The sequence below is a fragment of the Lampetra planeri genome, chromosome 3 (genome assembly GCF_965212315.1).
Source record: "Lampetra planeri chromosome 3, kcLamPlan1.2.h2, whole genome shotgun sequence".
NCBI lineage: Eukaryota > Metazoa > Chordata > Hyperoartia > Petromyzontiformes > Petromyzontidae > Lampetra > Lampetra planeri.
Genome location: NC_136109.1, coordinates 21452490 through 21474493, shown reverse-complemented (window position 1 = coordinate 21474493; position 22004 = coordinate 21452490). Strand labels below are relative to the sequence as shown.

Genomic DNA, 22004 nt, shown 5'->3' with positions numbered 1-22004 from the left:
GCAGAATTTCCCCCCGCCCCCAACCCCCTCTCTCCTCCTTGGATGCAAATTTAGTTTTATTGTTTGACGAATGCGTGACTTCATCAATATTCAAATCGTTTTGTTTCCGTGACCTATAAAGGGGAGCACCGATTTTGGGAGTAAGGTCACTTTATTGACAGCTATTGACCGACCCAGTTTCAGTTGGAGAATATAAAACACTGCCGGTGACCACCAACAGCGACAAGTCAAGGCGAACACTACGACCACCAACAGCGACAAGAGTCAAGACGAACACTACTACGATCCAGGTACGTCGCACACTTCACAGAGGAAGGATCCCCGTCGAATCGCAGAGCCGAGAGAATAACAGTTGCGCATTGTTGCGTTCAGGTACTGAGCCATATTTATGTTCACTCAAACTGTTAGAATTCGTAGGTGTTTTTTCTTCTTCTTCAATGTCTTCAATTTAGGACACTCGTGTTTTAACAGGGAAACGTCGTAAGTCTGGGGTGGCATCAGACGTTACCGAAAAAACCTAAGAGTATGAATCCTTGCAGTCACGAAAGCTTCAAATCTAGAACGTGAAGTCAATCCGACCGACGTCTCTCTTTTTTTTTTCTCCGAATGAGGAAAACTCGATTTTTTTTTTCCACAAAAAATATATACTTAAACCCTGTGATAATTTACAACGTATATTTCCTCAGTTTAATGCTATTTTAGGAGCTTTAACTGTTATCGGAAAAAAAATGTGATTGTGGCTCTGACACGTGATACTGAATAACAATACGAAGACAATCCGACGGCAATGTGTTGTGTGCCTCCACTCACGTGAGGTGGATGGCTGGGTTCATTGAAACACACAGACGCAGCTTCGCGGCAAAAGCGATTGGTCTCAATAGTAAGTTGTCTTTCTGTCGATGTGTATCGACAACAAAAAAGGACATTCAGTTTCGGATTAAACAGATGTCATCGACATTTGACTCTAACTTTGCAGCACGTTGGCTACAACTTGAATTACAATTGCAACGAATGACACTTAAAGCGGATTCCATACTCATTTCTGTTGTTTCAATATTTGACGATACCCGTTTTTTTGTCGTAATACGCTCACCTAATGCCACCTGCAGGCAATATGAAGCGAGCTCTTTTTTTTGCCGACCGCGCCTCACAATAGTAATCATAATAAGAATACCAACTCGCGATGCTGTGCGTACGTACGCACATGGTTTCAGACACCTGGCAATGATTGTGAACCTGCGTGGTCACACGGTCTCTTGACACACGCGTTGCACGCTGAATGCAAAGTGGCACAGTTAAATTGCGTAAAGATAAAAAAAAACATACTTAACACAGACCACCGGTTTCCTCGCTTAAATATACGATTTGCTGCATCGCCTTTAATTTGATATGTGATGTAAGGCATGACTAATACACTGTATACCGAATGGACTTCTTTCAAGTTGTCCACTCTCCTTATTACAGTACTTATATTTTAAACATATATAATCAGACATTAGCTTGCGTTGCTTTTCGTGTGGATGGAGATTTAAAAAAGTTCAGCTTATAGTTAGTGCAGTAGTGCATTCTCTTGCAACTTGTATGTTTTAAAAAACACATTTACATTATCACGAGCACACCGATATGCGTTTTGACCATCGTTCTATACTAAAACATATGCGTGAAACAAATCTTGTCGTTACATCGCAACAGAAGGTACGACAAAAGATTTGGGTGGCCTTCAAGCTTAGGCTATCTTTGCTGATTGCTCTTATTGATGCAGGTTAATTGCCCACGCATCGCTTTTGCAAAAAATGTAAGCGGGCTTAAACAAATTTTTATTTGAAACGGTGTAGAATAATAAAACGACATTTGCTAACCATTTCACATGGGGATGATTGGACAATAGCTAACACGCATACAAAACTGCACAACAACACGCATTTGACAATTCGACACAGTACTTAGTTTGAGAAAGGTTATGACCAATGCTTAAAGTTATATTACGAAGTAAACTTAGGTACAAAACCTCGACCCTGTTATCGATTGTATTTATTCTCGAAACATTAAAAGTAGCTTAGGAATGAGATGTATTACGTAGGTAAGCACGGCTATGTTAAAGATAATGAAGCCAACTTTATTCGTGCATAACCTTGAACTGTGATATGTAGACGACAAAGTGGATCGAATACTTTGGTAATGAGTGCACTTATTACTAACTACCCACATTAATTAGCAAACAGCTAATGAATTCAATACGCGGGCTTCAGTAAATGGTATCAACGTCGAGTGCTACCCATCAGGCTTGGTTAATACAGCTGTCCAAGTGATGTTTTTTATACAACATTTTAGATTGAACACAAAATGTGTGTGTGCAATGTAAGGTTGCTGTTTCATCATTGAATGTGTCATTAATATGCCCACTTTGTAATTCTACATTTATATTGTTCGTATTTCATGTACGAAACATTGACCTCCCGCCGGATATCTTCGCATACAAAACTAAAAACAAGCCCCAAGTTTCCAGTCGCATCACATAAAACTGCATTTCACCAACCATACAATATAACAATCTGAAAGATGTATGCATGTCCTGCGTTCTGAAAAAAATAGATTTCTAGCTCAGTGGGCCGACCCTGGTAAAATAAACTAGAGAGATATTGAACTTTTTTTGCACCCTAAGTAGCCAAGCGTGCTAATCGGAGGTGCGAGACTTAAAAAAAAAAGTAGCCAACTCCCCCTTCCAGACTTTTCCAGCTTTCACGCTCCACTGCTTTCTCAATAGCAAAGCCCCCCAATGCAAACAAGTAACTCCAAACGCGTCTCGCGGCTCTACAATCGGCCAAGCTCATTGCAACCGCAGGAGGGATTAAAACAATAACACTCCGAATGAAATCCTCAGGCAGCAATAAACGAACGTAGACTTCCATTGCAAGTACACCGCATTATATGCATGTAATTAGAAGAGATAGAGAGTTACAGATATTGTTTAGGACTGCTGTTTTTGGCATTTGGATCGGTTGTGCCTAAACACACAGTCGGTTTAAGCAACCTAAGAAATTCTGTTTGCGAGCCTCCCCTTTAAATGTATGAACTCTTGGTGGACAACGATGCATGCCAGAAAGACAGAGATAAGAGATATTAATTAGCTGTGTTATGTGAATTCGATTATTACGATTACGTTCATTCAGATCTTAAGTAGAGCTGATAATTGGCGCATCTGACTTTCCTCAGGAATTCGAGTTTCCCCCCCCCCCTTGAGATGTTTGGCGCGGTAAAAATTCCCCAATACCATCAGCCACCACCCCCCCCACAAGGCATAGGCGTAATTACAGCGTTGGGTTTCATTGCGCAGGTCGCCCTCAAATCAGCCGGTAACAAAATCGAAGATGACAATCGGAGATGGCTTCCCTCCGTTCTACGGCGAGCGCCGTACAGCCGCCGGTGTCGACCTGGAGCAGCTGATCGTGATCGTCGTCTTCTGCGTCCTCGCCGTCGCCTTCTTGCTCATCCTGCCGGGCATCCGTGGCCGAGCGGTAAATCATCGCGCACTTTCGCCGCGCAACATTGTTCAACTCTCACCTACACTTCTTTTAAAATTGTGACTGAAAACTTTCGCGACTGCAGGAATTCATATTCTTGGTTCTTTCGGTAAAGTCATGTAGATAGAAAATAAATAAATACAAATTCTATAAAAAAAAGTCTTTTTTATTTATTTGTAATTAAATTTGATTTTTATTTTCTATCTACGTGACTTTACCGAAAGAACCAAGAATATGAATTCCTTCAGTCACGAAATTAATTAAAATAAAAAATACTAATTTAATAAATAGAAAAATTTCTACATTACTTTACCGAAAGAACCAAGAATATACACTTCTTTTGTTTAAAGGCCGAGCGGTAAATCATCAGGCATTGTCCCTCCACACATTGTTAAACTCTCACCTACACTTATTTTGTTTTTAAAACCAAAGGGGTCACATTTATTTATACACAGTCGGCTGGCCAGATTTTTTTTATTTTATCTGCATGCACTTTAATTCTGTGCCTCTTCTCAAAAGTCACACCACCACTATCCGTAGCACATATATCCTCAATGCACGTATAATTAAGACCCATCGACTAACATAGACAGTATAAATGGTTTCATAATTCGTATAGGAATGGCAATGGGTTAGTGCAGTCAATGGTCAGAAGCTTTAACTATTTTGCACACTGCGATTAAATAATAAAATTTACAATTATTTTCATTTCTGCAAAGCTTGAGTTTCATTGTGCATTATGTACAAACTACATCTTATCAATTATTGATGCGTGGAATTTGTTCCATCAATTACATGTCGACGAAAATTAAGTTACCTTTTGTAATAGAATGTGTATTTGAACGTATTATAACATTCCGATGTCATTTGATGTATCTGTGATTGCAGAGAATCTACTGGTTCATTCGAGTGCTCCTCAGCCTGCTGATCGGATGCATGATAGTCGGTAAGAAATCCGAAACGTTTCTTTACGCATTGCATAAATTCCACAAACTTTAATTACCTGTGAAGATGGGACGCGATTAATGATAAGCTTACCTACACAGATAAGCTTTGGGAAAGATATATTTACAACAGCGCGATATACATACGAATTGCAAAAAAACACAAAGTGTTCACAACATTAGTGCCACAATACAGTGTTGCTTGTGCAACATCGAGCATTAGCCTGTACGCAGTTAATCCGAAGTGGCAAACGCGGTTCGCACTGTGGAGATAAACGTTCGAACGATGGCACTCTGCTCTCCCCCGCCGCCACCCGCTTCAGTGGTGAACTTCCAGACGCACTGGGAGGTCGGCCACGTGGAGACACAGACGGAGTACCGCGTGGCGGATGGCAGCACCATCAAGGCGCGCATCGGCCTCGGCGTTTCCCTGCACGGCTTCAACATCACCCTGAAAGGTACCGGATAACGCCCAGCCTACGAAACACACAGCACCCCCCATCCACCCACCCATCCACCCACCGTGTGCTTGCAGGTTGTTCCCGCGTGTTGTTTTGGCACGATCTTGGACGTGTCGCCGCATGTTATAATGCACAGCCTGAGAAACCCATCAAAGAGCTTTGCTGCACCTACGACCTACTATGTAAGAAGAACAGCGCGATTGTTATTAACGGGAAGCATAATTAATGTCCTGAAAATGATTCAAGCAATACGTTGACTACTTCTTGACCAATTTAAATACTACAGATTGTCTAGAAGGGATAGAAAGCTGGAATTTGGCATAAATATAGCCGAGTCAAAATAAATAACGTAAAAATTGGGCACCCAAAATTGCATCCCAGAGAATAAATTGGTTTCACTCGTAGGGCAGGGTGAGCCAGACATTTAAATTCCTATGTTGAACACTTACAAATAGACACTCCCCTGATCATCAGTGATGCAAGTAATTCACCCCCTGTGTATGTGTGTCAGTAAAGCCAATGGGGAAATTACTTGCATTCACGTGTACACCCGCAATGCATATCATTTCTATTTTCTAATTATTTAAAATGTATAAAAAGTATTCAGCAACAAAATAAAGCGTCTCCGTCCAAAGTGGCAGTGCTAATCTCCATTTGATGCCAAGCCAATGCTGCAGATTCCACATTCATTTTTCAAGGACCATTGTCTGAATACGACCAATATTTACTTCCCAAAGTGATATTCATTTCATAAAGACACTATGCAGGGTGATGTATAGAACGCATGCTATTTGGTGATGCTGCATTGGTAGTGGTGCACAAGCAAACATCACAAAAAATGTGAAGACATTCGTCAATAAAACTGCCTTGAAAGGAAATCTGTATAATAGGTCCCGTTTGGCCTTTCTTCATAGCACATTCATCATCAGGTGCTATGAAGAAGGGCTGTCGCCATTAATAAGGGCCATTACCCAAAACGTCAGCTATTATATATTTGTTTTCCTTTAAAGTCAGTGTTATTGACATGCCATGGGGGAGATATTGCAATCCAGCCTTAATCGCACTAAACGATTGATTGACAACGCATGTAGGGATACCAGCGTGATTCACATCTGTTAATCCATACGGTAGGTAAATAATCTCTTTTAAATCTAATATTTATCTATCATGCAAAAGGAGCCTCAATCAATCCATCCAACGATGCGGTCAAGCCCAAAAATGACACGCGCGGTCATATCACCCCGCCCAAACCTCCTTATGAATCGCGTTCTGACACCGTCACTTTCACCACAGGAACTCCGCAGATTCAGCTGAACGAGATGATCGACTACAACGAGCGCTTCACTTGGCAATCCGGCAACATCGACGGCGACTACCAGCATGCTCTTCAGAGGGGCCTTCCCGTGCCCATCCTGCAGCTCGCCGAGACGTTCGGCAGCAACAGCGCCTGCGCCAAAGTGTCCCAGTACGCGCAGGCGGGGCGATACGCCTCTGCGCTCATTTGGTGAGGCCACAGCAGCATTTTTGTTGCTTGCCCAACATGCACGAGCGGATGTCGTACGGTTAAGTTCCATACAGCGTGTGGTTTTAACTCCCAAGTACAAAAAAAATTGGGGGTCTCTCTCCGGAGGCTGTGTTTTTTGGGGTCGTACCGCGAGCTGTTCGGCAAGGGGTCCGACGTTTCGCCGCACGTTGCTGTGAGCATCATTCGTGCGCAACAACACGCGCAACAAACTCTAAAACGCCTCGGAGAGCTGTACGGCGCACAACTTCTGCGGAAGTAAAAAAGTCTTGCCAAAGTTTTTTGCCTAAAAAGCTCATCGACAGCACATCAGCCACCCCAATTGTTTTTTACGGTGCACCTTTAGTGAGAAATTCGCTTCCTCAAAAGCCATCAATTCTATTGACTCCCTGTCTCGGCTCAATGCCTTATTTTGCCTCTATGACCGATTGCACTTTTCTACGAAATAAAAATGGCCAGTTTCTGCACAGCATCGATAGATTGTGGCCGCATTTACATGCTACGCAAACCTAAATTGCATTCTATTGTTCGTTTACCATTGCGAGGGTTTAACAGCATCTGCAAGTATTATCACGTGTGTACCAACCGCCACCATTCCGCGGGGGTGGATACATCGAGGAAACGCGTCGGCCAGTTTTTTTTTCTTAAGGAACATCCGATGATGGTAAATGCTTCCCACGACTTTTGGCTCTTCTCGCGTGCATTCGCGAACGACCAAATCGAGCACCGTCGTGAAACCACCTTCCGCGCTGCGTCCACCCCAACCGTTGCAGGGTGGCGTTTGTCTGCTGGGCCCTCTCCAACTTGCTGTTCGTCATCGTGCTCCGCTACGGCGGCGCGGCGCTGCTCATGACCGGCTTCTTCCTGGTGACGGCGCTCATCTCCTTCGGATGCACGCGCCTCGCGCCGGTCTGCCAAACCCGACTGGGACTCGAGAGCATCTCACTGCAAACCACTTTTGGATACAGCTTCTGGCTCACGCTCGCCAACGGTAAGCGGAGGACAGCGTTGGACACAATGGTGTAGAACAAGAAAGAACAAAAAATAAACGATTCTAGATTTGAAGCTTTCGTGACTGCAAGGATTCATATTCTTGGGTTTTTTCGGTAAAGTCACGAAGGTAAAAAATTAAAATTATTAAAAGTAAAATAAAATAAAAATCACGACGTTTCGGAGGCAACACAAGCTTCCGTCACAGCACGCTCTCGAGCAATCGTGCTGTGACGGTTCCACCTGAAGACGGAAGCTTGTGTTGCCTCCGAAACGTCGTGATTTTTATTTTACTTTTATAAATTTTTTACCTACGTGACTTTACCGAAAAAAACCCAAGAATATAAAAAGAAACGATTGTTAAACGCTGCACGGAACGAATGACTGCAATGGCACGCTAATCAATACTGCACTTGTGCACCCGTTTGTATCAAAATCCCACCGATTTATTTACAGTGGGTGATTGTTAAAACCACCTGACCTAACGACAATTTACAATTTGATTATTAAAGCATTGCTAATAAATCGTTTGCAGCTATTGGTGTGTTAGAGTAGCAGTTTTTATTTTACTTTTATCAATTATAATTTTATTTTTTACCTACGTGACTTTACCGAAAAAACCTAAGAGTATGTTAGAGTAGCCTTGGATTTAAACCTGGCTTTGGCAATTGATTTTAACTAAGGTTGATTCTACTTATTTGAATAGCTACAGCGAAACATGTATATATGTCATCGGAAATAACACATCCCATTGAAGTTAAAATAGAGGGAAAACTTTAGCGATACCTAGTTAATAATAAAAGACGACCATAGATTACTGCCCAACCTTGTAGCCAACAGTATAAATACGCCTCGTATTATCCAATGTCAGGGATGCTACGATGGCGTAATAGTCGTAATCTCCCCGACAGCAGTTGAAACAATGGTGCAAGTTTATTCAATCCACTCACCTCTGTCCACCAAAATCCGTTGATTGGCAGTTCGCGTGTGGTGTGGTAAAGTGTGGGTACTCTCTGCCGCTTCCAAGACGTCTAAACAGTGTGAAAGAGTTGGGGATGTTCACTACCTCGCCTGGTGTACAAGAACTCGTGGGTTCGATCCCGACTCTGACGCCTGTACATTTGGAGTTTTTTTTTTATGTTCTCCCTGTGGTCGCATTTATTTTTCTCCAGGTCCTCCGGTTTTTCTCCTCCACATTTAAAACATGTTTTAGAGTGTTTGGCTGCTCTGAATGTCCACATGATAAGCCAGTTTTTTGGGCTTTAATTTGTGGCCAGGTTACTTCTGAAAAAAGAGCTATATATAGCTCAGTAGGCCTTACTTGCTAAAATAATAAAGTTTATAATAGTTGAATAAAACTGCCCTCGAGAGCTCCCTCTATTGGAGGCTCTTTATGGCAGGAGTGACTCGTGCAAGCACTTTAAAAAATGTATTTTACCAAGTAAAGCCCACTAAAAGCTATATATACATACATAATAGCTCAACGAAGTGGCTTATTATCATGTGGACATATATAGCAACGGCGTGTTTTAAATGTGGAGGGAAATACCGGAGGAACCAGATAAAAATCCACACGACCAAGAGGGAGGAATTCTAGATTTGAAGCAAGAGGGAGGACACGCAAACTCCAAATATACAGGCATCTTTAGGGTGGGGATCGAACCTACGGCCTCCTGTATACCAGGCGAGGTAGTGAACATCTCGCCACCGTGGCACACGCACGGCCGTGCCTTGACCTGCCATTACATGGTGTCACCGCCGTTGTTGAACCGTGTTATTAATTCTTACTAATTCCCCCTCCCCACCAACCCACTGCATTCTCAGCCGTGCTCTGCTTGCTGCTGGGAAGCCTCGTGATTGGTGCTCATCTCATGGCTCCGCACAAGCTGGAGGAGTTTTTCTCCAACGAGGAGGACGAGATGGAGGACCTTGGTAATGCATGCGCACGTCGTCAGCTATGCAGACACTTGCTTGCATTAAAAACAAAACACGTGATGTCCCCAGAACAGCGCAGACATCAATTCATGCACACGTCATCGTACGACCCCTGCTGTCATTCCACTGCTGGATGAGGGCCTCCCCACACCATGCATGTCGTGGGGAAGGCAGGGAGCATAGAAGTACTGAACAACATATTTCTGCACTATCCATCTGCATCCTACCACTTAGTCTCTTGGCCCACAACAACATCCTGTGCACGGTGCTCATCACTCCAAGCACTGGTCCAGGCTCAAGCCTGCTTAGCGCTGTGTGTTCTGGCAAAATATACCACGCTCTTGGAGATTTGGTCATAGGCATCGATTCATTCATCCACACCTCCGATTAGCACGTTTTGGCTACATAACGGTGCGGAAGAAGTTCAACATACGGACATACATTACAGACCACGATGTGCAACAGTTGATATTGTTGCAGCTCTTTGCATTTTAATGGTTATGTAATCATTCAAAACATATTCTTAATAATCAAAATCAAGAAAACTAACGTTTTGATCAACCTAGTATTGCATTTCTATGCAACACGGAAATCATGTATGAAGTCTCAATAGTTCTGTATGCGCACATCAATTACATTACATGTTGCGTATACGTGAATTAACGTTTAATTTTTTTTTTCACAGATGAAAAGAAGCATAATCGTGTGGAATATGCCTACTTGAATGATGCGTTTACGACGAATGCTCTCGACCCATCAAAGGCAGACATAGCAGTGGCCGTCACGGTAAGGCATCTGGCCATGGCATTCACTTGATTCTTACTGCTTTAAATCCACAATGTTGGTAACGATATCACAGCCAACCCCACAGCAATTTGATTAGCTCACCATAGTGATATAAACCTTTGCTCATTTCTTAATGTTTTTTTCTCCAGATTTTTTGTAAAAAAAGAAATATTTAATCGAATTTGTACGTGCAGTTTCGCTTGCTCCATCAGCCTGCAATGCATTAAATCACCATGGCACCAGCACACGAGCCGATTTCATTGCTCCATCTCTGTGGTGAACGTCCCCCCTGGGAAGTTTTCCATCCCTTGGTTTCCACTCTATCATTATTCTTGATTATTAATCAAATTTAAAGAGGATGTCCATGCATTGCAAACAATCAATTATGCCACACGATTCAATGCCTAATTCATGCTCGTAATAGTTTATCTGAACTGGTGATTCGACGCATATCGTTAGATATTTAGAGATAAGGCGCATTGATTCATATGGTGAGATAAAGTGATATGGTTGTTTACATTATGTAGAGTAAATGTCCTATGCTCCTCTATTTCAGATTCCAGAGGCAATTAACACCCAGCTCTAACCATCCACATCTACCTGCAACAGGAAAACACTTTGTCTACAAACAGGTAAATGTTATTGCATGGCTTTGAGGTTATTCGCGTATATCATGATAGCCACGGGTCATTTAATTACACATGATAAACATATAATTCGTATGTTCACAATACGCACATCGAATGGTGCATGTAATATTAAACGATTTCCTTACACCTTGTGTTTTCATAACGTATCTTATGCAGCATATCGTGCTTGAAGTAAGTGCTTTAAGTAAATGTAAACGACTTGTTGTATATGATTCGCCAGTGTGATCATGTTTTTTTGGTGTTTTCTTTTGTATCCCTTTCCAACACAGTCCAGACAGCGCAAGCAACTTTGAAAGATCTCTCACAGACCCGAATGTAAAATGTTACAGAAGAAGATTTGTGATGTGCAACACATTCCACTGTTTGAACGCATTGTACTGAAACAACCACACTGTCAGTGCAACACACTCCATTTCGCCATGTACTTTATAACGTATGAGATTTACAATATTTATAGTTATGTAATTATTCCATCAAATTGCACATGATGTATTTTTTTTACAAATACGTGCAGTTCTAACCTGTCGATTTAATTTACAAATTGTACCAAATGTATTAATGGGTAGAAGTAAAGTATTTATAGAATTCTTTTTATACGTTAAGTTTTAACCGCTACGTGAACTGCTTCTCATGGAAATAAATTAATTTTCTATGAAAATTAACATATGTATATTTAACAATGTGACCAGTAACTTTGATTGTTATTGCTTCATGTAGAAAACAATAAAAAAAAACCTTCAGTATTTGATTCTATTTTTCGATTTAAAGCTTTCGTGACTGCAGGGATTCATCTTCTTGGTTCTTTCGGTAAAGTCACGTAGAAGCGAAATAATAACAGGGAAAAACTAATATTTAATATAATAAAAATAATAAAATAAAACATAATAAAATACAATATATTTTATTATGTTTTATTTTTATTATTTTATTATTTCCCTTCTACGTGACTTTACAGAAAGAACCAAGAAGATATTTGATTCTATGTTGTGCACCATCAGAGTCGTCCTCTGAATGAACATACTTTCAGGGTACGTGTTTATCCGGCATCCAATAACTACTAACTACTGCTTAGGGTGTTTGGCATGTTCCACATTTCTTTTCCACGTGGTGGGAGCTTCTTCGGTTCTTGAAAGATGGCATGCGGTACACTCTGACAACAATGAGAGCTATCCAGACAAGTGTTCACGTCCAAACTTAAGAATGACCCCTGCATTTCTTAAGTTTACGTGAATCAGTTGTTGTATATATGTCTTTTTCAAAAAAATTATATGAAGTGTGATATTGCCTAGTTTTAATGTCATCGTTTTTTTGTAGACATATGTGGATTTAGTGCGTTCGAAGCATTCGAATGAGAGCTGGAAAAGGCTTGATCGCTTGAGCTTACAACTACCAATGACACAGACACGGAGACAAGAAGCCATAGGGAGGCAAAAGGAGTTGCAAACCCGACTGTTTTACTTGTGCTCATGGCACAAAAAACTCGCCACCCAAGCTACTAACTTTGTCCAAGTCTTGGCGTTTGGAAAATTGAAGCATTCAAAATCACAACCACTGCATGGGAATATTTTCAAACATGGTATTACATTTCGATGTAAAGCTTTCGTGACTGCAGGGATTCATCTTCTTGGTTCTTTCGGTAAAGTCACGTAGAAGGGAAATAATATAATAATAAAGATATTATGTTATTATATTATTTTATTATGTTTTGTTTTATTATTTTATTATTTCCCTTCTACGTGACTTTACCGAAAGAACCAAGAAGATGGTATTACATGTTAACTTGATAGCATATGCTGAGGATGCAGCTCAGGAACAAAAGGTTTCAACATGACTATTTTGTATATTCTTATGAACAATCACTGTTATCCGTACATAATTGCCACAAGGTATGGCATAAGCATGAGCAACTTAATTATAATTAAAATTCTGAGCCATGTTATACAATATTAGACAGGACTACATTTTATATGGGCTATGTAAAAATATGTTCATCACTTTCATATTAACCATCTCATCGCACCTGTGTATTGAATGTCGAAGTGAAGATTCTAACATTTAAACTCAAGACTGTGAAGCCTATCAAAATGATCGACGCGTCATTAATCGGATGCAATCAAGTTGGAGTTATAACAACATTCCTAAATGTTAGATTAAAACATTTTGCAATTCGGAAGACCACAGTAAAAATGCAACTAATTACAATTCCTCAGTTACATTGACTGCACTGTAATTTCACTGAGAAGCCAACACAATATCATCACTGTCAACGTAGTACAACTGACGCGTTGTTCGATGTAGTTGGAATGTTGCAATTATAATAAGACAATCATAATACACAATGACGTTATTATAAAAGCAGTTGTAAACTTTTTAATCAACAAATCTACCCACGCATGGCTAACTCTTGTAAGCCAAATGCAGCATTTTTACACAGAGCATTTGACAGTAAATACAGTACATATATTTGTTTGTTCCAAATAATATTAAAAACATAATCATGGATATAAAATATAGCATTTACATACATTTCATATCATTATTGAGTTGGAATATCAAATTAAGAACTTTCAAGATTCCCAACGTGAACAAGTATTGGACGGTGGCCATCTCCTCTGGTGGTCTTGATTTGATGGTGGAAATGACACGTTCTTATATTCAATAGAACAGCAGAGGAGCGACCTGAATAAACGTTGATTATTTTTTGCTGATCACTAATCCAAAAAAGGGCGATGGGGCTAAGGTGACCCTGGTCAGGGCTTAAACTCATCATCATACAATTTCAAGGTTGCAGTTATAATGAGATATACAGGGTGACCCAGCATACAGATAAGGCAATAAAACAATACTAATGTAGGGAGAAATAACAGAGAAAACTAAATTTGATTTCAAAGCCTCCACATGTTTCCCACCAATCTCACTCCACTTCTAATCATTTTAACTCTCGCCCGTGTAAAATATGAAGCCATCACTTTTACAATATTCAGTCACCTGCTGAGTTAATAAGCAAGCGAGAGGGTCGTTAGAAACCAGTAGGGGTATCTATAAATGAATCACCTTGTACATCGCAGACTAAATTAGTACAGTAATAGTAATACATTTCTAATAACCACATTATTATTTTTCAGAATAAAAAATAAACAAGCTATATTGATAAATAGAATGTGTGCAATGTGCAATAAGAGGACATTTAAATAATTTAAATATTTCCAATGGTAATAAAAAATAAATTGTATTGATGTAAACTCCATAATTGATTTAGTACGCATTTTTTTCCTTCAAATGCATTTCTCCACTGTGAATTAAATGAAAAAGAATATATAAGCTACCTCGATGTTCTGAAAACATTAATTGACCATTACAATGGATCCAACTGCCCATGCCTCCTTGGAGACTCCATGATGTCACTCTGAAACAGAATATTCACGTAACATTTATTATAGATAAGTAGAACTAATACAAATATTTCAATATATATGCTATATACAAATAAATAGAGGACCAAGCCAACTGAATCACTGTGAAGTCTACGGTTAGTTTCCCATTCAAACAATAAGTAAGAACAACCACGCAAATGCATGAATTACAAAACGCTTCCCAACATGTGTTCGTCTGCAGAAGTGTTTAATTAGCTGTATTGAAGCCGGTGGGTGGCTGTCAGGGCAAAAAACATTTGCATATTTGCAAATATTCCTTTTGGGTCTGGTGTACATCTCCAAGCTTTGAGCAACCTTTTGACACATTTATCCAGCGTTCAATAGGGTAAGTCGCAAGCTGCGCTCTATAGTGGAGGTTCGTCAATAATGGATGTTTTACTTGAGCTATCATGCCCTCTCTCTCTCCCAGGTCAAGGACGAACAGATGGACGGAGCTAATGCACACTAATGCTTTCAACCTTAGTTGGACAGTTGTTTTAACGTTCAATAACTTAAGCGATGAACGTCCAAACTCAGGCTACACTGTTTGTTAACATTGCTACGTCATCTATAGGCATTTCATGGAAAGGAATTAATTGACTGGCTTTGCCATCTTACTGGTGACGCGTCATCAAAGATGAGCGTAGACGTTCTGGTGAAACCATGCTGCCGTTCCGTCAGTCGGTCCAACAGGTCCTGCTTCTCTTGGCCCCATCTTCTCGCATTTTCCTGAATCTAATTATGGCATAAATGTAGAGAAGTCACGATCGTTCAACCTGATCATTTGTTCAATATTTAAGATGAGCGCCGCGGTGAGTGAACATGTGACTCAGAATCCGAATCTGTATTCAGACTGGAGGAATTCGATGAGCTATGAAGCTGTTCATTCCACAGATGTCCAGGCTGCATAGCGATGGCAAAATGTGCTGACTTTTTTTCGTATGATGAATGCTGTCCCACACACATCAAGTTGTGGATTAATGCACCAAAAAAAGTATCTGCCTCTTTCAGGAAGTATGGGGCAATGCTCTACAGCAAAGGTGGCGATGAGTCAGTGGTGAAAATTTACTTTCTAACATCAATGGTTCTCAACCATAAAATTAAAAAGTAGGACTCAATTGAAGTACCCTAATCTAATGACGCATGAGTCAATCCATAAAAAGGCACTAAAATTTTCAATATCCTGTAAGTCAGGGACAATAAAGATTGCTCAAACAGTTTGAATATGGTACCTGGGCAGTGGGTAAATTGATGCTGTAAAGGGCCTTTAAATCAATATATACCTGAAGAACAGGTATGTCAGAAAGACAGCGTCTGAACATTCAGACGCTGTCTTTCCAACAGACCTGTTCTTCACCTGAGGACGGCTGCTTGCGTTGTGGCCGAAACGTCGTGAGAATTATTTGATTATGTTTTATTTTTATTATTTTATTATTTCCCTTCTACGTGACTTTACCGAAAGAACCAAGAAGATGAATCCCTGCAGTCACGAAAGCTTTAAATCGAAATTCAATATATGTCGTTCTTGTCACGTGCCCAAAGTAGCTCGATCATACCTGTTCCTCCAGAGAGTGTGTGCGACCTTCTGCTCTCTCCAGTCGAGCAAGAAGGGCCAATTTCTCCTGGTCATGAAAGGGCTCCACCTAATATGAAACCAAAGAGAACCAATCAAACAAGCTTTTAAAACACATTAATCAAAATGTGGCATATGAAGCATTAAATAAATGATTACAATGTATAAACCGCACAGCGGGAATTTTTTTTAACAAAATAGAGAGTCGGTTTTCTCAGTTGTTTCAAGTAGCTCTCTCGTTGTGTTTTCGAATTGTATGACCTGTTGTTCGGCACGATGTCCGGCCTTTTGCTCCACGTGCTGGAAGCCAAAGGAGCTCCCAGTGATGTGGACAGAAACGTCGGACAAAATACCGAAAATGTGCTGTACGACTCGAAAACACATCGGAGACCAATATTTAAAGTTCAAGTTTATTTTATTTATTGCATAGCTGCTTCCATTTAGTCGGTTTCCTGGCTACTTTACGAGGGTGCATGAGCATAGCAGCAAGAAAAACAAGAGAGAAAAACATCAATATTGCACAGAACGAGTGCAATATTAACGAGTGCAACTAACAAACGAGGAATGCAAAAATAGTCCAGATACGAGAGCAAGAGGCACCAGAAAAACCTTAGGCACAGGTGGAAGTAATAAAGAGATAAGCGTTGGTCAATAACAGCATCAGGCAGGAAATGCTCAGGTCAACCATATACCGTAGGCATCATTACCATGTGAATGGTGGGGATGACATCAGCTGTCCGAATCATCTCAAGTTCATGCCGCAGGCGAGCATTTTCCACCAAAAGCACCAGCTGCACATCCCTGGCGGTGCGCTCACCCTCATTACCTGGCGGACGTCATAATTTCGCGTAAAGCATGAATACAATGTGGCTTTTGATGTACAAAAACACCTCATTTTCTAAATTTATATGTCGTGTTTCTTTCGCAATTTTTACTCCACTTGTCTGATCGACATCATGCACCTCCGATGAGCACGGTTGGCTACGTACGGTGCGAAAGAAGTTCAACATATGTACATACATGAGATGGTGCTATTGATATAAGTTTAATATTTCCTGTGGTGGGGACCAGCATCTTCAAATCCAGAGATGTGATTGGAGGAAGTCGTGACCCCCACCCCCCATCTGAGATTACACTCACGATGTTTTGATTGTGAGCCGAGTTTTTTCATCAACAGCACCGGTGGCTGTAGAAGCCCTGTACCAGAGAGGGGCTTCTGAGTGATGCCCAATCATGGATTCAGTCGAGATGAAATGTTTGAAGCAGAGACACATTTGCATATATATTCATATTCGGGGTGGAACGATGCATCAAATCACTGATTAATATCAATTCTTCAGCTCACAATACAAGCATTGTTTTGCGTGATTCACATTTCACTCGGCACCGATGTTAGCCATGGTGAGTAATAAAACGCAGGCCTCCGGCTCCAAAAGCTGTAAGACTTCTCGTCGTATATTTTGTGTCTCTTTCGCAATTTTACTCCACTCGGATCAGCACGGTTGGCTACGTACGGTTGCGAAAGAAGTTCAACAACATACATACAGTGAGGGAAAAAAGTATTTGATCCCCTGCTGAATTTGTACGTTTGCCCACTGACAAAGAAATGATCAGTCTATAATTTTAATGGTAGGTTTATTTGAACAGTGAGAGACAGAGAATAACAACAACAAAATCCAGAAAAACGCATGTCAAAAATTGTATAAATTGATTTGCATTTTAATGAGGGAAATAAGTATTTGACCCCTCTGCAAAACATGACTTAGTACTTGGTGGCAAAACCAATCAATTTATAACATTTTTGACATGCGTTTTTCTGGATTTTGTTGTTGTTATTCTGTCTCTCACTGTTCAAAGAAACCTACCATTCAAATTATAGACTGATCATTTCTTTTTCAGTGGGCAAACGTACAAATTCAGCAGGGGATCAAATACTTTTTTCCCTCACTGTACATAGAGAACCGTGAAATATTAATGTGGACCTCTTGCAAAGTAATGGGTGGAGACCATTAACTCACGACACTTGAGAGCCCGGTGTAACCACACGTGGCCGAAACTTAGATTCGACTTCAGGATCTTAGCAGTGCCAACTCAACTATCTGGCCACACATGTTCTTGAGAGTATTCGGCTGCTCTAGACATTTCCACATGATAAGCCACATCACTGAGCTATCATTTGTGGCCAGGTTGCTTCTGAAAAAGAGCTGTATAGCTCAATGGGTATTGCTTGATAAAGTGAACAATAGTTTAGCTTAGTTTTTTTTACACAATTACTACATTTATGTCTTCTCGAATTAACCACCGTAATGTTATTTACCTTGCTTTAAAAAATTACAATGCCTCTATTGCAAAATAACAACACTCGCACAATACTGAGAGGAAAATAGAATTACGTAAAAAATACAACATTACCTTTATGTGATTTGTTTTCAGTTTTTCCATTTGTATTTGATGCAACGCTTCTTTCCAGCAATTTTTCCATTTTTTCTATCACCTATGGGGATGATGGTAAGGACCGTCACTTCATGATTAATGCACGTGAAATTAAATTATAAATTAACTTTGCTAAAACATTATGAACGGTCATGGGCCACAGTTACCAATATTTCCAGCTTACCTGAAATGTTAGTTAATACAAATAATCATTAATTTTCTAAAGCATTCACGGAAATACTTTATTTTAACAGCACGCAATAGATACAACTCACATAACGAGTAATCGTAATGTCAATGTATAGCCTTTATCAAATACAACGAAGTTTGAAGCCTGGTAAGTAACTTTAAATTACACATCACCACGATAGACTGTGCATGGTATCATGAACTAAGATCCCAGCTGATAAAAAAATTCAACATGATAAGCCACTTCGTTGAGCTATCAGTTGTGGCCAGGTCGCTTCTGAAAAAGATGTAGTTAACTCAGTAGGCCTTATCTGGTAAAAAAAAAAATTGTTTCGCTCATTGGGCCCTTCCTGCTGAAATAAATTAAATCTATTTATCTATTAAATACCTTCGTTTTTAGAATACAGATTAGGCATACACGACTGTCCATGAGAGTATATACATTTAAACTTTTAAATGCCTAAAACGACCTGCAATTAAATTATTACACTTCACCGCTTGTAAAGGAATGGTTTCTCATCTTCATCATTAAAATGGTATTGAAAGCGTAAACTTCCTCCTTTAAAAAAGCTACATTCTTGAAGAGACCTATACATAACATGAGGTCCACTACATTACTCCCAAATCTAAAATAAAAGTACGAAGCAATCTCAAATAAATAAAATATCTAAAAAAAATCATGCTTAAGTTAAGCAATGAGGTAGAGCAGTGGCAACTCATGGCACCAATTTGAGGAAACAACACATTTTGCATCGGGTTTCAGGGAATGTGTGCAGATAGTTCAAGTAAAACGCATTCCTGCGGAGGGAGCTGGTAGGAAAGTTGGGTTGCTCGGTCAATGGCCAGGGTCAACGGCGGCGTGGTGTATTCCGCAAATATGCCCGACTGTGAGGGCGGGCACAAGCCGGCGTGAGTAGGTTAAACGTTGAGTTTTATAAGGGCACCACGGGGTGACCAGCCCCTCCCCACCCAGCCCCACTCCTCCCACCCCCCACCCAGCCCCACCCTCCCCACCCAGCCCCTCCCCACCCCTCCCCATCCAGCCCCTCCCCACCCTCCCCACCCAGCCCTCCGCACCCTCCCCTCCCCACCCAGCCCCACCCTCCCCACCCAGCCCCTACCCATCCTCCCCTCCCCACCCAGCCCCTCTCTCCCCACCCAGCCCCTCCCTGCACGACGGACGGACACAATAATCCCCTGTGGGCTGGTGGAACCAGTGGGTTCCTACCAGTATAACGCAAATGTGATGGAGTGTCTCTTCTCCATCAGACACGCGCATGTGGTCTCTGAGTCCCCAGAAGAACTAGTGGACACCCAGCACTGGTGGTTTACATCACGATACCTGTCTTCCAGTCATCAATGGAATCACCTACGAGCAACTTTGTGAAATTCCAATGATAGAGGCTACGTAATTGCGGTGGCTACTCGCTGCAACCTCGGTCAGTATGCTGTCGGAATTTGTGCCAAGCGTCGTAAAAACTTGAAGAAATAAAATATAAAGCATATATTTATGAAAACACCCCCCCCCCCCCCCCATTACTGCAACGGGCTGAATCTGCCCGTCGCAGGAACGTGGGGAAGTAACTGCTTTAGACAAAGGCAGTTCTATGACCTTCGAAATCGTACTCATGTTTGATATTGGCCAATAGTTTGTGGGGTCACAATAGCTAAGGCCAACTTTTTTTTTATTGCCTCTGTGGTCCAAGTATCTTGGGAAAGTAAACCTTTAGTTTCAGTGGGCTAACGCATGATTGTAAATATAAAACACCCACTCATGTTATAAACTATCTACACATTGATAGGTCTTACAATGACCAATGTAACATTACTCACACAGGGCTCCAGTTTCCTTATGGCCTCGTTTGGCTTGGAGATTACTCCTACACGAGTAGGAGTTTACTCCTACACGAGTCCAAGTCATTGGCGTGACTCAATACGACCCGATCGCCAGGCGAGACAATCCGTTTTGTTTACAGCGCGCGAGAGAACGTCAGTGGAAGCGAGACGTCTCGAAGTCTGCGGCGAAATCACCTTTTCCTGTTGCCGCACCGTGTCCTCCAGCCGTGCCGGCCGTGCTGCCCTCTCCTGGTAGCGCAGCAGCACCGCCTGCTGCTGCCGGTGAGCCTGCTGCAACCGAACCAGCTCCTTCTCCCGATCGGCTTTCTGCGAAACACAAGGCACACACTATGAGACATCTCCTTTAGCAGTGACAAAATATAGTAATAGGTTTTTACCCTTTCAACTGGTACAAAAAACTGACACCTTTATACAAGGCATCATGTTTGCAATAACCACAACACAAGCAGTCAAAATGCAAACAAAAATAAACAACTCTGATAATGATAGGCACTGTCCTTGAAGTTGAAAGGGTAAAAACCTATTGCTATATTTTGTCACTGGTAAAGGAGGTCTCATAGTGTAAATGCTTACCCCGAGCTCTCAATACTCTAATAGTGCGCTGTTTTTGAGTTGTACGCCTTTTGGCGTCATCTGGTCCAACACCAATGGAGACTAGGCTCTAAGAAAAGCTGTCTCGGGTGTGGACCAATCAGCTTCAAGGACAGTGCATATCATTATCAGAGTTGTTTCTTTTTGTTTGCATTATGACTGCTTGTGTTGTGGTTATTGCAAACATGGATGTATAAAGGTGTCAGTTTTTTGTACCAGTTGAAAGGGTAAAAACCTATTACTACAAGGCACACAACCAAGGGTCGATTAACGTCTAATGCTGGGGGGGGGGGGGGAGGGCCCGTGGCCATTCAAGTTTTGACGGCTGCTCTTTGTATATTGAATGTCTTCCCTTTACCTGTGCTCGATGCCAAACATGCCATAGTTACTTATCTTGGTTATTTTGTTCAGTTATTTTTGTAAAACGACACGTGATCTGGTAAGATAAACATAAGTTAAAACCAACAAAATGATTTTAATTTCGGCTAATGACTGGTGGTAATATACATTGCTGTAAAGACCAAATTACCTTTATCTTATATTTATGTAGTTTAAAATCGGTAACCAAAAAATCGAGTCATTTATGACAGCGCTTCTGTATTGCGGTTCAACCATTATACAGTAGCATGCATGTTTGTGTGGTCCTCAAAATCCAATCCCAGGGCTGCGGCCCTTAAAGCCTCCACATGAATCGGCCAGTGACGATATCACAGCCAGCCCCACAGCGACTTGATGAATTCGTGGTCGTGGTTAAAACCTTTGCAAATTTTTGTAAAAAAATGTTCCCTACATTTTTTTTCTATTTTCCTTTCAGTCTTATTTGTACAGTTCTGCTTGCTCCATCAGCCCTGCGTGTAATAATTCACCCCCACTACCCCCATCTCTTCCACAGCGATGTGATGAAAAAGTTATAATTCTGGGTTACGAATCGATTCAATAATCTATTTTGTGTGTTTTGTTTACTCTTTGGTTCTTTCGGTAAAGTCACGGAGAAAGAAAATTAATGAAATAATAGAATACGACGTTTCGATTGCAACACAAGCAGTCGTCATCAGGTAGAACTCAATTTGAGACCGAGACAAAACACAGACACGGAGACACACAGACAGACACACAAGCAGAGAAAGACAACACAGATA

General features: G+C 41.1%; 2 protein-coding genes across 2 annotated transcripts in view; one reads left to right on the top strand and one right to left on the bottom strand.

Moving 5' to 3' along the window:
• Positions 1-2: 2 nt before the first annotated feature.
• Positions 3-11552, top strand: DUOXA2 (dual oxidase maturation factor 2). The gene is made up of 10 exons (XM_078623733.1): positions 3-290; positions 3335-3515; positions 4410-4467; positions 4789-4923; positions 6220-6430; positions 7222-7439; positions 9263-9370; positions 10059-10159; positions 10716-10791; positions 11079-11552. The coding sequence occupies exons 2-9, from the start codon at positions 3369-3371 to the stop codon at positions 10743-10745; spliced, it is 1008 nt and encodes a 335-aa protein (XP_078479859.1). The 5' UTR covers positions 3-290; positions 3335-3368; the 3' UTR covers positions 10746-10791; positions 11079-11552.
• Positions 11553-12243: 691 nt separating this feature from the next.
• The window catches only part of LOC144741020 (coiled-coil domain-containing protein 33-like), an 86329-nt gene continuing 76568 nt past the window's right edge, over positions 12244-22004 (bottom strand). Inside the window, exons 19-24 of the mRNA XM_078623712.1 lie at positions 20449-20580; positions 18208-18289; positions 16503-16621; positions 15779-15865; positions 14841-14957; positions 12244-14215 (exon numbers count right to left, since the gene is read on the bottom strand). Of these exons, the coding sequence (XP_078479838.1) occupies positions 14165-14215; positions 14841-14957; positions 15779-15865; positions 16503-16621; positions 18208-18289; positions 20449-20580 (588 nt within the window). The 3' untranslated portion in view covers positions 12244-14164. The remainder of the gene's footprint in view (positions 14216-14840; positions 14958-15778; positions 15866-16502; positions 16622-18207; positions 18290-20448; positions 20581-22004) is intronic.